General features: G+C 37.7%; 1 protein-coding gene across 2 annotated transcripts in view; it reads left to right on the forward strand.

Annotated features, from left to right (window-relative positions):
* Nucleotides 1-362: 362 nt before the first annotated feature.
* Nucleotides 363-16562, forward strand: part of CDH18 (cadherin 18) — a gene marked incomplete at its 5' end in the record, with an annotated part of 181999 nt that continues 165799 nt past the window's right edge. For both annotated transcript variants that reach the window (XM_082499635.1, XM_082499636.1), the window contains one exon: nucleotides 363-590. In XM_082499635.1, the coding sequence (XP_082355761.1) occupies nucleotides 363-590 (228 nt within the window). The remainder of the gene's footprint in view (nucleotides 591-16562) is intronic.

A 16562-nucleotide genomic window follows, 5' to 3' on the forward strand; every position in this document is an offset into this window, starting at 1 on the left:
AGTCTTTGAAAGGCTGGTTAATTCAGCTGTGAGTGTAATCTAAGGTCAGAAACCTGAAAATTGCTGGTCTTAGTGATGAGTAAGTGGCTTTCTTTTCTTTCCTTATTAGATAGAAAATGGTCGGCTGTGGAACTCTATTGTGAAGACCTCAGAAGAATTATCAATTTTTCCAGTCAGCTTTTCATGATGTAAATATAATTTGAGCTTTCCCAAATGGGCAGCTAAACCATGAACAAGCAGAAAAATCCATTTTGGACTGTATTTCTGAACCAGGCTTCACCTTCTGCCTCGGGAACTTATTAAAGGATTACAGCTGAAAAAGACAAAAGAAAGAAAACCTTGATCAGGAAGCTTATCCTACAATGAGAATTACAAGTACATCTTGTATCTGCCCAGTCCTAGTTTGTCTCTGTTTTGTGCAGAGGTGTTATGGAGCTGCTCACCATGGCTCCATCAAGGTGACTAGAAATCAAACCAAACACATAGAAGGCGAAACAGAAGTGCATCATCGTCCCAAGCGTGGATGGGTGTGGAATCAGTTCTTTGTTTTAGAAGAACACATGGGACCAGATCCTCAGTATGTGGGAAAGGTAAGGTCATTATCTTCTTTTTGGTTTTGGTTTTCCCATCCCCTGAAATGTGGCATTGATAGAGGAAAACCAGGTATCTCTTTAGATGGCACCTCCTTTTTTAAAGGAGGATACCTCTTGGATTGCTAAATACATGCACACTGAACTCAACAGTTGTCTATGTATACTTTATGTGTTTATTATAAAGAAAAAACATAAATTAAATAGGATGAAGATATTAAAATATAAAATAGCTTTTCTTCTGAGCTCAGCTAAACACAGAGTGAGAGAAGCTGATCCTCTTACATCGGATTCTAGAACCCCAAATGCATGAGACTTAAACATATCACTGCTAAAGACTTTTCCAGACTATTTCAGAATAAGATTCAATTCTGCTTGAGGGAATATTATAAATAAAGCCTAGGCTCAATAGGGTATTCATTCCACTCTGAGGGCAGGGTGGAAAAGGACTCGTCCAAAGGGAGATCCTCTGTGACTTTCTTCATAAAAAGTGACAGGAGGTGTGTTACTTGTTACAGTTGATCAGAAGCCTGTGAGAACAAGCCCTGCATTTATGTTTTGGTATATATATTAAACTTCAGTCATAAAGTTCATGCTGATGCGGTTGGATGGCCAACTGAAGTCAGGTTTATCAAGTGTAATGTTGTCTGTATAGCTTGGGTTTTAAATTTGCACTAAAATAACACAAAAGTGTATATCTAGCTTTATTGCAAGATGAATGACAGATCTTTTCTTTTCACATCTTTGCTCCCCCTGAATACTGTCTTTCAGCATTATGATAGATTTTTTTTATTACATAATCTAGGTGAATCTTAATTTCCTTAATGAAACTGGAGAAAGACATTGATTATGAGGGGTGAAGAAAAATGGTTAATGGGGTAAGGGCATGGAAAAGGAATTATTTCATTTTAGTTTGCCTTCAAGTTGTGAATCCTGAAAACTATATCTTAAAGTATGAAAAATCCCAAGAAAACCAGTAGCTTCTGAAGTCACAGATGTGTTATAACAAGGGCTTTCAAATTACAACAGTATCACCTGAATGAAAAAGTAGCGAGTGAAGCATCTCTATTAAGATACTGTTAACATAAAGACCAAAAAAGAAAGTATTTAGTTATGCCAACCTTAGTAAAATACCAAGTATTTCACTATTCTGAAAATTGCTGAGATTTGTGCAGGAAATGTAAAGAGAAGAGCTATTTAATTTGATTCAGCTTTTAATGAATGAAAAAATGAGGTCTCGGTGACCATGAGTTAATTCAGAACGGAAATAAGAAAACAAGTGAGATTCTGAAAGAGTCTACTAATAAGAAGAGCGGAAACAAAAATCTGAAGAGGTTTCAAAGTAAAGCGTGCTTGTCTTTATGAAAGCATTTATAGACATGAATGCATGCAAGAACAGAGGCCTGGATTCAGTGACCTAAAGGACGGTCCCTTTCAGTTTTACATTCCTATGATAGCATTATATATTTTCTTTCATCCTCTGACCACTCTATTAATGCTACATTTATGGAGATCAATGACTAGGATTTCCTTTAATCCTTCATGGTCAGAATGTGACTATGTCCTTTTTTTGAGAACCTTTCTGCCTCTGTACTTACCAATTCTTCTCCCCTTTTCCTTTTCCTCAAATTCCCTGCAGAGTTCATAATTTTCTACTGTGAGTACTTCACAACATTAGTAAGCTCATCTTTGCAGAAGCTTTGTGGGGCTTAGAAGCATCTGTACTCTGTTTTCCATTTGTTGTGATGGTTCTGATGACCTGATTTACTGCAAAGATCAATCATATTAGCTCAAGCATATCTTTTTAATTCAGAAATTAGGAAAGCCTGGCTGAGACTGACATAATACTAGTAATTAGCACAATTTCAGTAGTGGTCATTGTGCATGAGTTCCATTTCGTTTTGAAAAATAGATGTTTTACTGATTTTGCGTTTAATTGTACACATCTCATCAAGGTCTCATTCTACGTGTCTTTAATTTGACAAGAGGTTTTCACGCAGAGCCCCTCAGGTTATGAAAAAAGTCTATGTGAGCGGTGCCCTTTAATTCCAGGCTTCTGTTCGGTGGCAGCACGCTATCAATTCTGTCAGTTATTAATTCTGTAGGCTACTCTGCTTCACTGGTGAGAGTTTTGCCATTTGAGATCTGTCCTTTCACATTTTTCACACCCAATTTGGGAGTAACATCACAGAAAGCAGAGTCATTATGTACAATGCTGTTATAATGATTACAGTCATTGTCATGGAAATGCACACTGAGGACAAGAATAGGGTAGGCTTGCAATGAAAATGGTAAGGTTTCTCGTTCTTATCGTGAAATGACTGTCAAGAGGATGGATTAATTTACCGCCATCAACTGTTATACAGCAAGTGTTAGGACAACAAGTCGTCATTATATTTTAATATCAAGCATATCCCCATTCCTCAGTCATTATTTCTTTTCTCTAAAAAAATGTCATTTGGAGACTGGAAATCTGTACAAAATTAATCCATAGTAGCCAAACTCAGGAGGTTTTTATAGGAACACGGCAAAACACAGGTCCTGGAAAAATGAGGCTGTGGTAGAAATGAGAAATGATCCTTTTGTTGATGTTGAGTATTTTCTGTAGTTCTGGTATTATTGAACTGGTTTCCTGCTGTTGTACTTGGGGTAAGTCTTCAATGTTTGAGGATACGTTTTGCCAAACAAACAACTCCAAAAACAGTTTTCTATTAAAAAAGGTATCTTTAAAGAGTTTAAAACCACAGTGACTTCTTTTTCTAAAACAATTCATTGTTTGGGGAGGGTTTCTTGAAAACTTCCCAATGACCAACAGTATCTAACAACGTTAGGTCTGACAGACCTCTGTGGGTGCAAGTATGTGTGTGTGTGTGTGTGTGTGTGTGCGTGCAATGGAGAAACTGTGGAAATGTGATTAAGTGGGAACAAGTACCCTTGTCTCAAATGAGCAGCTTGAATCCACAGAACTGAGCTTTCAGCTACGTGAGACTTCTTGTCTTTTGCATCTCTGAAATGAAAACACAGCTGTGAGCACTGAAAGGGGCAGGGCTGGTGAATGCCCTGTGGCCTGGTGAGGAGTCAGGTACCGGCTGCACCAGCCCGGAGGAATAGAGATTCTCCTGAGGAAATCCAGAAAAGCCTCTGCTGTAGGGCTGCAAGCTCTAAGATTCCTCAGTTGCCATGACTGATATAGTTTGCATTTCTCTTACATTTTGTGCATGTTTCCAGGTTAGATGATTCATGTGTCAGGATATCAACAAAAATAACAAATAAATAATTTAAGGAAAGAAGAGGAACAGAGTACACGTTTCAGTCCTTAACATTCTACGTTTTGAACCTTCACACCTCTTTGTCTCCAGAAAGTCTCGTCCTTCTGATATTTCTTAAAAGTGAGTTGCACTGGAAACACGTCATAAGTACACATTCACTGTCCTTTTTACTTTGGAGAGAGAAGTAAATGTGCAGTGGTAAAGGGAAGATCAGTGTTGGTTTGAGGCTGAGAGTCATGCTATTAGAGGTAATAGCAGAGGAATATAATGAACAAGACAGACACTTGATTTCTCTGTGCACCCTTTGGATCTCTGAAATACCGACCATATACCTCTTAATCCACTTCAGATGTCCTTTGAAGGATACATAGGAATGGCTTTTGAGGTATTCAGCTCTGGGTTGTTTTTCAGCTGCATTTTTCTCCCCAAATGTGGGGGGTAAGGGACGTGACACTTTACTTAGTTCTTACTTTTTTTCCCTGTAATTCAAGAACACTTTCAGATTTGTGTTGACGGGTTAGGTAAGGAAGTATGGAACAGTGGTAAATGGGTGTGAATACAGGAAAGGGAAGAGGAAAGTAACAGCTTTTAAAATGTCCTGAAACGATTGTACTGAAAGTTAGATGAGGAAACAAATCCCAGATGTTATATTGGACTTTCAAGGTAGTAATTCTATTAATTCATTATTTTACTCTTGAAAACAGAAATACAGCATAACAGACTTGTCATTCAAAATTATTTTTCAAGGTAATACGGTGATGTGTCATTACAATAAGTTAGTTCTAATACAGGAGAGTGAATCTAATCTTTCCTGATCATATAAAGACAATTTCACATCACAGATTTAATGACTGTAAGGAAAAAATGAGTATACCTTAGAATAAGTGCTAAGGAAGAAACAAAGCAGAGTTTTACAATTAAAATGCTTTTATTCAATGTTAGAGTTTTACATAAAATAAGCATATCAGATGTTTCAGCATAAGCATTCACAAACGGTTCCAAGAGTTTTTCTGATAAAAAAAAGTGTTTTTCTTTTATGATGAAGAAAATGAAAAGGAAAGTGTAGATGTTGTAGTCTTAAGATTTTGCACATGGCTTGTTAGCCATTTTCATGCCTTTGTAAAAAGGTGTGCAGGTGGCATAATCAGCATCTAGAATATCATGCATCTCATTTTCTACCTTTTAGTTTGCTAGTTTCACAAATAACGTATTGAGATAAATTAATTTTCCTCTATAGCTAGTGAAAACATGGTGGCAACAAATACCTCAATATGCAAGCACAGATTTTCCTGTTCTTTTATGGACTTTGGCTGCTTCTTTAAAATTTTATACTAGAATAGACCTATGTAGAAAATAAAGTAAAAAGAAGAGAGGGATTTGGGGTCAGCAAGCTTTAAAATCACATATTTCATGTGTCTAGTGTGAAAGAGATTAATTTTTTAATTCTTCCAGGGCTCTTAGAAAGGGGGAAGACTGACATTGAATGAATACACTTAATATGTGAGCAAATATTTTAGCTTCACAATTTTTAATTCAATTTAAGACTGAGATATCTCCAGCTTCAGCAAATCTGTGAAAGACTGAGAATATAGATGCTTGCACTGAATAAGTACAGGTTTGCATTTTTTAATAGTTCCCTTTTAATTAAAAAAATATATTCCCTGTTACAGTTTCTCCATAGGTCACTAACCTCAGATTTTATAGTACTTTCTATTTACTTCCATCTTTATGCTTTTCTGCTCTCTGATTACTCAAAATCATCTTCTTCCCTGTTACAGCATTTTCATTGCATTAGGTCACTAACTTCAGATTTTACAGTACTTTTTTATCTATTCTGTTCTTTATGCTTTTCTGCTCTCTGATTACTCAGGTCCTAATTCTTGTCACCCTTGCTGTTGCTAAATAACATTTTGATTCGGTGCCATTGAAGTTGATGGAAAGCCACCACTGATCATGTAGGACAGTGCCTATTTCTTTATTCTCTTATCTGTCTCCCACTGTTGCTCAGGGCAACCTTACCGAGAAACAGAGGAAATGTGCCCTCTCCATCTTAACTGCAGGTATCAAACCAGAGGTCAGTATTTCACATTATATGGTCTTATATCATGTTGGCCATCTCATTTTCTACTTTATTTTTACAAAAAAGCTAATTCAAGACTGTTGCCAACCCAAGAGCTTTTCAAAATAAAAATGCACATGTGTGTATATGCTTTTTTTTGAGTTCTGTTAGCACAGACATCCCCCTTTGCTACCTCCATGCTGATAGTAACCTTACCTTTATTCAGCAACTATTAGTTGGTTTCTTTTTGAGAGCTTGAGGGCACATTACTCAAATTCTACAAGCCATCAAATGCTGTAGAACTTCAGGTTTCATTTATTATTTTTAAAGTGGAATCTCTAAACATTCAAAGGTTATTTGGGGGAAAATCAAACTCAAGGGAACAGAGTGCTTTCATCAACCTGATCAATCTGACTTTCTTCCAGCGTGTTCAGCCATACCTGAGGTTTCCTGAAGTGTAGTACTTGCACTGCAGTCCTTTGACAGAAAATGGCTATATACAGACTGACAAGGACATTTTGACTTGACAGACCAATGAAACAAACAGAAAAACATAAACACGATGAAGCTTAGTCCTGGTCCAAAGACATGGGATAAAGTGTTTACCTGGTTTAACTTCATTTAAGTCAATGTGGAATTGCACAAGGAAGAAACTTGGCCTTTTACAGCAAAACACCAACATTGAATCTAATATGTCAAAGTAATAACTGTTTTTGTGAGGAAGCTTTATACAGTCTGTCAGTTCTATGTTGCAAAACATCACTTTGTTATGTGGAGACTGTTATTTCAATTAATGGTTCAAAATAATTTCGTCAAGGTGATCTAATCTTCCCCAAGATTCTTGTGGACTGAAAAAGTCTGTACAAAATTTGACCTCTTTTTTTTAATTTATTCTTTACTTCTTTCCCTTTCATGATTTTGACACACCAGCAGATGAAGTTCTATGGCTTTTATATGTTCTTTACACTGAACAGCTGTATTGATGCAACCAATGTCTGTTAGGTAGAACTTCCATTTCTCCCTTAAATGTTTTAGCAGTATTTTTTTGGGGGGGAAAGCCAGCCTTTTTCCTGCCTAAGCTATTTAATTTTTTTGTTTATTAAATGGTATTGCCTTTAAAAACTAGGGCAGAAGCTGGACATCACTGAAGTTGTCTGTTGTTTTTAGGGTGAGTGCTTCTTTGTATATTACTATTTTTTTTTTGTTGCTGGCCAAATGCAAACTACACTTTTGCATAAGAAACAGGATTTTTTTTTTTTTACTAGAAGGTCAGTGAAGACAATAAGAATAGCTATGCCATTAGCAAAATTAAAATCACCTAGCTTAGTGGTGAGGAATATAATGCTTATATTTTAGATATCTACACTTTTCTGTTAATTAAATGACTGGAAATGTTCAAGGGAAGAGAACTGAGGGAATCTTATTGATTTGTCATGTCTGTGTAAAATGACCGTGCTAGTCTTTATCTCTAATAATACTGTTTCTTGATACAGAGTCTTGGTGATGTTAATTACTGTCTTGACATTCTGTAACATTTCAAGAATTTTTACAGATTACCGAGTGCTTTCTTCACATTAGGTTTTTGAAATGTCAAAAATTAGGAAATACTTGTGGTATGGACAGTCTTAACATTGTGGCACACACAGACTTTGTGCATGTCAAAAATCATAGAGGGTTGTGGGTGTGGGCTAGTATGAGTCAAATTCCATTTATGAAGAAATTAACCCGTTATGGCTGCAGCATATCTTAGAGAATTTTGTCAGACTCCTTTTGCTTTTAAAGTGAGATAGCAGTTTTACGTGCAGTCAAAGGAAGATGAGTTCCTTTGGGTTAGAAGATGAAGTAACTGAGTTTGTGTCTGATGTGAATACTAGATAGATATTTTAAGTTTTGCTTCTGTACAATATTTAGGTTTATTTGCAAAGCGTACTGTGTAAAGTATCTAGTACTTGTTCGTATTGAAGTACAAATGAGAAATCACAGAATCACGGAGTTTCAGAGTTGGAAGGGACCTCTAGAGATCATCTAGTCCAACTCCCCTGCTAAAGCACATTACTCAGGACTGCATCCAGGCGGGTCTTGAAAATCTCCAGAGAAGGGGACACAGGCTGCCCACAACCTCCGTGGGCAGCCTGTGCCAGTGCTCTCTCACCCGAACCTTAAAGAAGTTTTTCTGTGTATTTGAACGGAACTTCCTATGTTCCAGCTTGTGCTCATTGCCCCTCGTCCTGTCACTGGGAATCATTGAAAAGAGCCTGGCTCCATCCTCCTTCAACCCACCCTTTAGATACTTGTAGTATCTACTGTCTGAAAGTGAGAAGTAGCATGGTGACCCAAAACCACAGGTATGTGTGGTGTGGTCACTGGTGAACTTCAGTGGATGCTTCCCCGGCTGTTGTTTGGTTTCCCTTGCAAATTTTCTGGTCTTTTAGTAATATGCCGTTTCCTTCAGTGTGTTGATAACACATGTGGAGGCTTGATTGCACAGACATTGCTTCCGACACCCCTCATGTCTCCTTACAGAAGTGCAGTTTGGTGTCAGAATTAATTTATTGATTCCCCCCCAGCTGAGTGACTGCCATGAGGGTTTTGGATGCCAGCCGTTTCATTGGTTTCACAGAATCACAGAATGGTCAGTGTTGGAAGGGACCTCTGGAGATCACCTAGTCCAACCCCCCACCAGAGCAGTGTCACCTACAGCAGGTTGCACAGGAACACATCCAGGCGGGTTTTGAATGTCTCCAGAGTGGGAGACTCCACCATCTCTCTGGACAGCCTGTGCCAGTACTCTGCCACCCTCAAAGTAAAGAAATTACTCCTCATGTTAAGATGGGCCTTCCTATGAAGTTTATTTTATTACTACTTTTCCTGGCTGTCAGTCACCTTTACAAAACATACCAAGTTGCGGCCCTTTCATGGAGGTGTTTTGAAGCCAGTGCAGCTTCTCTTACCGAGGGGCTTCTTCCAGTTCATGGGAAATAAATGACCAAAGACTTTATGTTGCCTCAAATGGAATTTGACGAAGTATTATACATATGCCCTCTTCTCCCTACCATGAATCACATTGCGTGCAGCAGGAAGGTAATTTCACCGGGGGGCAGCGGCATTGGCGGTCGGTGCGGGGCGGCCCCTGTGTGTGGGGGCCGGGGCCTCCCCGTGCCGGACACAGCCGGTTCCCGCCGGCTCCAACGGCCCCACCGCAGGGCACAGCTGAGCCCCTCAGCCGCGGGCGGGCGCCGCGGGGAAAGCCTGTGTCAGAAAGGGCAAAACGCTGCCCGGCAGCCGGGGCTGAGGGAAACCGGGGGAGAAACGGCCCTGCGAGCCCCGAGGGGAGGGCGGGAGGAGGGCAGGAGGTGCTTCAGGCGGCCCCGGCAGGGAGAGACCCCGGGAGAGAGCCCTCTATTGCCCATCCCCTGCGCCGCTCAGGGGGAGGAGGTGGAGGAGTCGGGAGCGAAGGTGTGAAGGTGACCCTGGGGAGAAGGGGGTAAGTGGAAGGTGGAAGGTGGTGTTTTTTTTTTTTGTTTGTTTGTTTTTTTGTTTTGTTTTGTTTTTTTTTTGTCTTTGTATCTCAGCATTCAAATTTATTTTAACTGGAAGTAGGTTGAATTACTTTTCCCTACATCGAGCCTGTTTTGCCCGTGATGGTAATCTGTAAGGGATCTCCCCTTCTTTATGAGCTTTTTTCCTTCTTATTTTCTCCTCCTGTCCTGCTGAGGAGGGGTAGTGAGAGGGCAGCTGGGTGGGCACCTGGCAGCCCGCCAAGGTCAACCCAGCACGCAGTTGATAATTGTACAATTTTCCTTCTCTGTAATGGCATCTTTAACTTACGGCATATTCTGTATGCGTAGCTTCTGTCAATCATTAGATCAAAATTATGTAAAATTCAAAAAATGCTTTGTTTCTGTATTTAAAAAGCTCCAAGAAACCACAAAAGAGGTGGTGGGTCAATTACATCTCTAAAATGTAGTAATGAGGAAATAAAAGAGAATTCTGCATCCTTTTTTATTCACCTTGAACTTGGTAACTTTGTTTTTAAGGACATTTACCACCTAATCTTAAATCAATAGTTGATGAAATTGAAGATATGCTGACAAACTCAAGCATGAATTAGCATGTCAATTACTTCCCAAGTACCTTCTCAAACTTTTTGAGAGGTGCTCATTCGTGTTCAGTTGCCTGTGTAACTTCGTGCCCAGATGCCTTGTTGTCTTTTAAAGATGCTGCTGCATCATTTGTCTATTCAGCGTATTTTATCAACTCGTTCAAAATGTATTTATGAAAGGAAATGTTAGCTGGACTTTTACTTAGCTTTATACAATGACAGGAACACTTTTGTAGAATGATTAGAACTGTAGATTAAGTAATCCTATTTATTGTGTATTAAACTACAAAGTTTAAAAAAAGTGCAGGAAGTCGAATGTGGTTGTCACAGTTAGGTATTTCCTCCTTTTTTCCATCTAGAAGGGTGTGACAATTGAAACCATGCAGAACATGCTTTAGCAGGAAGATATCATCTTTTTCTAAGGTGAAGATGACTGTAAAAGAATAGGGATTTCAGGTCTAGCAATTTATTAATTCATCCCAAAATGGCTGAAAAAAAGGTGAGTATGAGCCTGCAGTATTCCTAGGCTCTTAGTGGAGTTTGCAAAGCATTGTTTTTGTGGTGTATTCTATATGGCACTAAAGGTAATGAGTCATATTGGTTGATTTTGAATGTATTGCCTTCTCAGCAGTTGCTTCTTTGCTGTATTACTTTGCCTACATGTCATCTTTCAGTTGTATCATAATTATATCTGATGTTCAAATTGTATTTGTTTGTGTTCTAGAACTCATACACATTTTTTAATGACAATAAAAAGTTGTCACACAATAAGAAGTAAAGCAGGAGATCTAAGGCTTGCATTTAAAACTTCTCCATTGTTTCTAATCGTATAATGCTTACATAGTCTATGAAACTAAAATGACAGTGGTGAATTTTCAGTATAATCACCTTTGTAAGTATTTCATTTCTAAAATACATATGTTTTTTTCTAACTCTAGTGGAAAACACCAACCCATAAAAACATGAAGGCACTATTTTTTTTTTTTTTTTCTGCTTATCAGGACTAGTTCTGGTTGGTTCTTGACAAGCAGTTTTCATTTAAATGGTTATTCCCACATGTTTATCAGCTGTAATTTAAACATATTTTAAATAACAATGAAAAGAACACAAATATCTTTGTTTGGAAAAAAAACGTGGAGGTGATATCTGCATTTAGGTTATGCTTGTAATAAGTAATTTAGCGAAAGAATTTTGCTTCAGTTAAAATGAATGTGTGCTTTCTATGGCTTAAGATAAGGTGGGTGCTGCTTGCTATGCCTTTGGAAAAGGGATAGTGTTAGACAGGATATCAGGCGAAAGCAACAGTTGGAAGTACCGAAACTTGCAGAACAAAGGGTGGTGTAGTTAGCTAAGACTACACTCCTGTGGTTAAGAATGAAGAAGCCACAGGAAGGACATGGTGATAAAGACTTCAAGCCTCCCTCCAACGAGAGGGAGGGAAGACCCCTGAGGAAGCATAGTGCCTGCGCTGCTTGAAGGGAGGGGGTGTGCTGGGGAGTGGGTTGCATTCCAAGAACTTATTGATTATGTAAATTGGGGGGTGGGTTGCATTCCAAGAACTCATTGATTATGTAACTGAGGGTGGGTTGTGTTCCAAAAACTCATTGATTATGCAAATTATGTTCCAAGAAGAAACATGAATAAGTATAGAGAATACAAAATAAAAACAAGCGTTTGTAAAGGAAAAATGAGCCACAGGAGGAGAAATCCCCTGTGTAACTCCCAGCGCTGTTTGCCCCGGACAAAAATTCAATACAGTAAGCGTGTTTCTCACATGCTCAACAACTTAGAGCCAAAAATCTGAGCAGAGGTAAATCTATGTCTGGGGCTAAACCAGAATATCTTTGAAGTTGTCTTTGTATTCCTATGGTCTTGGGTCCGTTTGCTAAAGAGTCCAGAATTTAGATGAGGTTTTCTAAAAGTCAGTTTGCCTCTATGGAGCTGTTCAAGATAGTAGATAGGACAGTTGCAAAGATGTCTCTCTGCAGAAAGGACTTGGGCAATAAGCTTACCAGAAGAACATGTTCCAAGCCTATTACTCAAGAGTGGTACTGTAGCTGTCCTACATGTTGAACATTTGTATCAAATCTTCGTTTTTCCTCTTACAATAGTTTGAAATTTTCCGTTAGGTTACAAACAAACAAATATCCCAATCATGAGGGGTAGTAGTTTGAATTCATAATTTACACTTGGGATTTACCTTGGGTTTAGTGTATAATCAATTTGTGAATTTGTGTGGCATAGGGTATTGGTATGTCCTTGTCTGTTTTGTTGTCAGGTAGGTATAACCTGTTGACAAAATGTATTTGTTTGTTTTGTTCTCTTCCAAGTGTATTAGCAGACTGGATACTTAAGGTATCAGTATAAATAATAGGGCTTTTCAAAGTCTCCTATAAAAGACATTGCGATAATTACAGTTCTACTGAAGAGATCTTCTCATATTAGTCAAGGGATCTACTTGAGCCGTACTTGTGATAATGTGTTGATAAGGTCTTGTGAGATGATATCCACAAACAGAACCATTCCTTTAAATTAGGAAAGCCTGTTTAGGAAGAGGTTTCTGTATATGTTTACAAAAACAGAGAGAAATGCTTTTAATTAATAAAAATACAGTATCCTTTGGAATGCATGGTCCATTTTTAATTTTTAATAAGTTTTTAACTATGTTTGTATTTCTATATTTAATTTGATACTTAATATTAATTACAAATTTTTATTGTAAAATTCAATAATATCTTGAAGAGGTATCATTTTGGACCTGGTGAAATATTTGCACACTTTTGATATATGAATACTTTCTATCTGAAAGCCTTGAGTCAAATCATGACAACATAACAATTTCAACAAATCAAAGACCATCTGTATGGATGCTTCAGGTGTAATATTAAAACTACAAGAACATTGTCATTTCCCTGCTGACTGGAGTAACAAAGTTGCTGAAGATGTTCAGATACCTTCTGGAACAGGAAAAATGCAGTAGTAATGGAGGACATCACTTAATCCCTGGAAGGCAGACTAAATTTTACATTGAGGTTGAACCCTCATAACAAAAGGCTCTAGCCATAATAAATGACTGCTTCATAAATTATCTAGTCATCAAATTTCCAAAAGAAGTACTAAACCTTAAACTTGGTCTTAAGTAATGCTTAAAGCAAATGCAAAGCACCTGCAGAAAGACATGAAAGGCTAAAGGAAGTTGGAATGACTAAATGGCACAGTCGAGAGCGCAAATAAAGGCAGTCTTTTAACAAGTGCAGTTATTTCCAAATAAGGAAAATAGAAAGGACTGAGAAACCTTGCATGTTAATTGTAAAGCACAATAACCCATCAAAAAAAGTTTGAGGAACAACTTGCAATAAGTAAAAAATAAATTATTCTTTAGGAACATCAGGATGAGAAAGCCTACCAGAGACTGTTGTGCCAGAAGACGCTTGGGGTATAAAAGGTGTAAAGAGAGCAAAACAAGGCTGTTGCAGAAAAGGTAAAAGAATTTGTAAAAATCTCTTTACCATGGGAGACCTTGGGGAGCACAGCAGAGTCATTTTATGAAGAATGTGTCAAAGGAAGAGCCTCAAACTGAGGCACTGTAGAAAAGGCTATGGAAAAAAAAAACAACAACAAACCACAAGTGGACAGTAAGTAATCACATGTAGGTCGTGCAGTAATCCAAGAAGAAATACCTAACCCAATAACTTTAGTATATTAATACCTACCTAAAACTCCTTTGGTATCTGAGGACCAAAGTGTTCATCGATATCAATATAACAAGCAAAGAAACAAACTAAAAAAACCCCACCAACTTCAGAAAAAAACACCAAACTGGCATGTGGGGAAACCAATGCCACTTAGCATTTAAAACTATCTGTGGAAAACAGAGTTAATAGCCAGGTGACAAATTTAATTAATTATATGAAACTATTTAGAAGAAAAAATAGGAAAGACCAACCGTAAATAAATGTAGTAGAAGGATCTTTTGAGACTGGGGGAAAATCAATACAGATAAACATAGAATGGGGCACATGAACAGCAGCTGAGTTGAGCAGTTTTAACTGAGCTGACAGTTACCACTCATTAACAAGACTGTAAGGTTATATTAGCTCTAAGGTAAACCTCTATTAGCTAAGTGCTTAGAAACAATCCTATGAACAAACTGAGTATTAGAAATCATTAGGAAGGGAAAGAAAAAACCCACCACCAAATATCTCGCTGTATAAATCCACAGTGCATCTGTGTCTCAAATGCAAAGCGTACTTTCTCATTTTCTTATCTTTTTCCCCAGTCTTGCAAAAGAAACATTTCTGAGAAGGACTACAAGGCTGACCTAAAGTATAGAGCAGTTTCTCTATGAGGAATGACTAATTAGACCATCAAACAGTCACCTTTATTTGAGCAACTCCACATTTTCAATTAACAACTTCAATTCTGGAATTACAATTTGTATTTACAGCTGTTGTCTTTCTGAGTACAGGAATTTTTTTTATGGGAAGGGATTGCTTTACTTTTTTGGAAGTAGTATGAGGAACACCTGAGCAGGGGAGAGGTCTTCTGACTGAAAAGAGATGAAGTGACATGGGTTGGATAGTGACCTAGACAGTCATGAGTAGTGTGAGGAATGTGAATCAGGAATGATTTTTCACTTCCCTTTCTGTCCCTCCTATAAGCAGTAGGAATAAGCCAAGAAACTAGCATGGCAGACTAGAAATAAAGAAAACAATGCAGTTCTTCATATATGAAATTGGTAAAACTGCTTAGTATAGGATGCTTTGATGTTTAATGTCACATCAGTGTTCCTAATTACTCTTTCAATAATGAATTGAGGTAATTCACCAGGTAAAAACCGTGGCACGTTGAGATTAAGAGCAAGCCACAGGTTGACAGAAAAATCCATGCATTCAAGAAGTTAGAGCTGCATGTCGGTAAATATAGATAGCTCAGCTTTAGTTCCAATAAATGTTAACAAAAATCACTTTTGCCGTCACATACCTATATCACAAGGATTTGTTGTCATATTAAATAGTATTCCAAGATTGATTATGTCAGAGGCTATTACTGATGAAAACATTTCCAGTTAATTCTTCCTACTTAGGTAACTTTTCCTCTACATGTTTGTAATAGCATGAGAAAATCTTGTTATACATTTTATTTGGAGGAAGTAGTTTCTCCATTTTTTCTCTATATTTGTCAAACCAGGGCAATATTGTATGAAATCATTGTGACACGTTTCTTTCAGAGCACGAGGAATACATTCATTGTGGGTAGTTTTCATACCTAAAGCAAACTGGCAATTTACAGTGACTCATTCAAGGTTTGTTTTTATTTAAATCATTAAACATAAGGGTCATGTAAAATCAGGATGTAGGTTCCAGGTAGAAGCTGAAATATATGCATAGTGGTATTGCTTATAACATTAACTACAGCTTATGGGGGGGGACAGAAACCCAACCCCCCCAAAACCTTCCATTTTATAAGTGACTAGTGATACTCAGTGGCTCCAATCAGTGCACTGTTTAGGAACTGAATCATGTTGTTGGCTTGTTTTATTTGTTTCTTTCCAGTTTTGACTTCAGGGAGTAGATATTTGGTACTTCTAGAAAATCAGATACCACTGAGAAGCCTCTGTGTAGGAACTGCAAATCAGCGATACCCAGAATTCTCTTCCTCCCATATCTTTGTTTAAAAAAGTGTTGCCAGATGTGAAAATTCTGTAATTGTTTTTAGTTGTAGCCACTTTCTTACTAATATAGCTATTAACCTTTACCTTGAACTATGCTGTCTTTCGTCTAATACGTATTGTTTTCCCCTTGGTGAATCTCCTGCAGACCGATAGTTTTTATCAAATAGATACTTCTGTGTCCCTCAAATATGATGACTTCTCTGACTTCACTGTGGATGTTGATAGTTATTACAGTGGTCAATAGTAGCAGAAAGAATTCATATCACCTAATTAGGCAGCATATATGAATATACTTGACTGGATATCAAAAGTTAGAGTGATGTTCTGGTTCTTTCACAAAGGAGAGGCACTATGAAGTAGCAATACACAATGCCAGTAGTAATACATGGTAATCTTAATATGGCTACTTTTTCTTTTGATGTACTTAGATGTAGCTTTTGGAGAAGAGACATGATCTTACTGTATATTGTATACATTATCTGAGAAAATGGCACCAATGAGATCCTATGGTAATATAAGTAATCATTATCTCTGAAGCTGCTATTGCAGCATAACTTAAGTAGTTCACAAGGTTTGTACTGACCACTTACACAGTAAACAGACATTCTTCTACATGTCTTGGAAGTGTTCTAAGCTATAGAATATTAACATTTATTTGTGTTGATTTTATTTCCTATGGGAGAACAGTTCTTTTCTCTGGCAGCCTTTTGTAGCAAACCATAATGAAAAAAATCCCTAGGTGGAAAGTGATACAACTATCAAACCACACAGCTACCCTAGGGAGAATGTAAAAGTTTCCTTTCTTTCTCAATTGACAGTTTTGTAACTTACACTTTCTTCAGTATTGCTACAACCATTTCTGAAATCA

Source organism: Vanellus vanellus, assembly GCF_965231255.1.
Source record: "Vanellus vanellus genome assembly, chromosome: 2".
In the NCBI taxonomy this organism is placed as follows: domain Eukaryota; kingdom Metazoa; phylum Chordata; class Aves; order Charadriiformes; family Charadriidae; genus Vanellus; species Vanellus vanellus.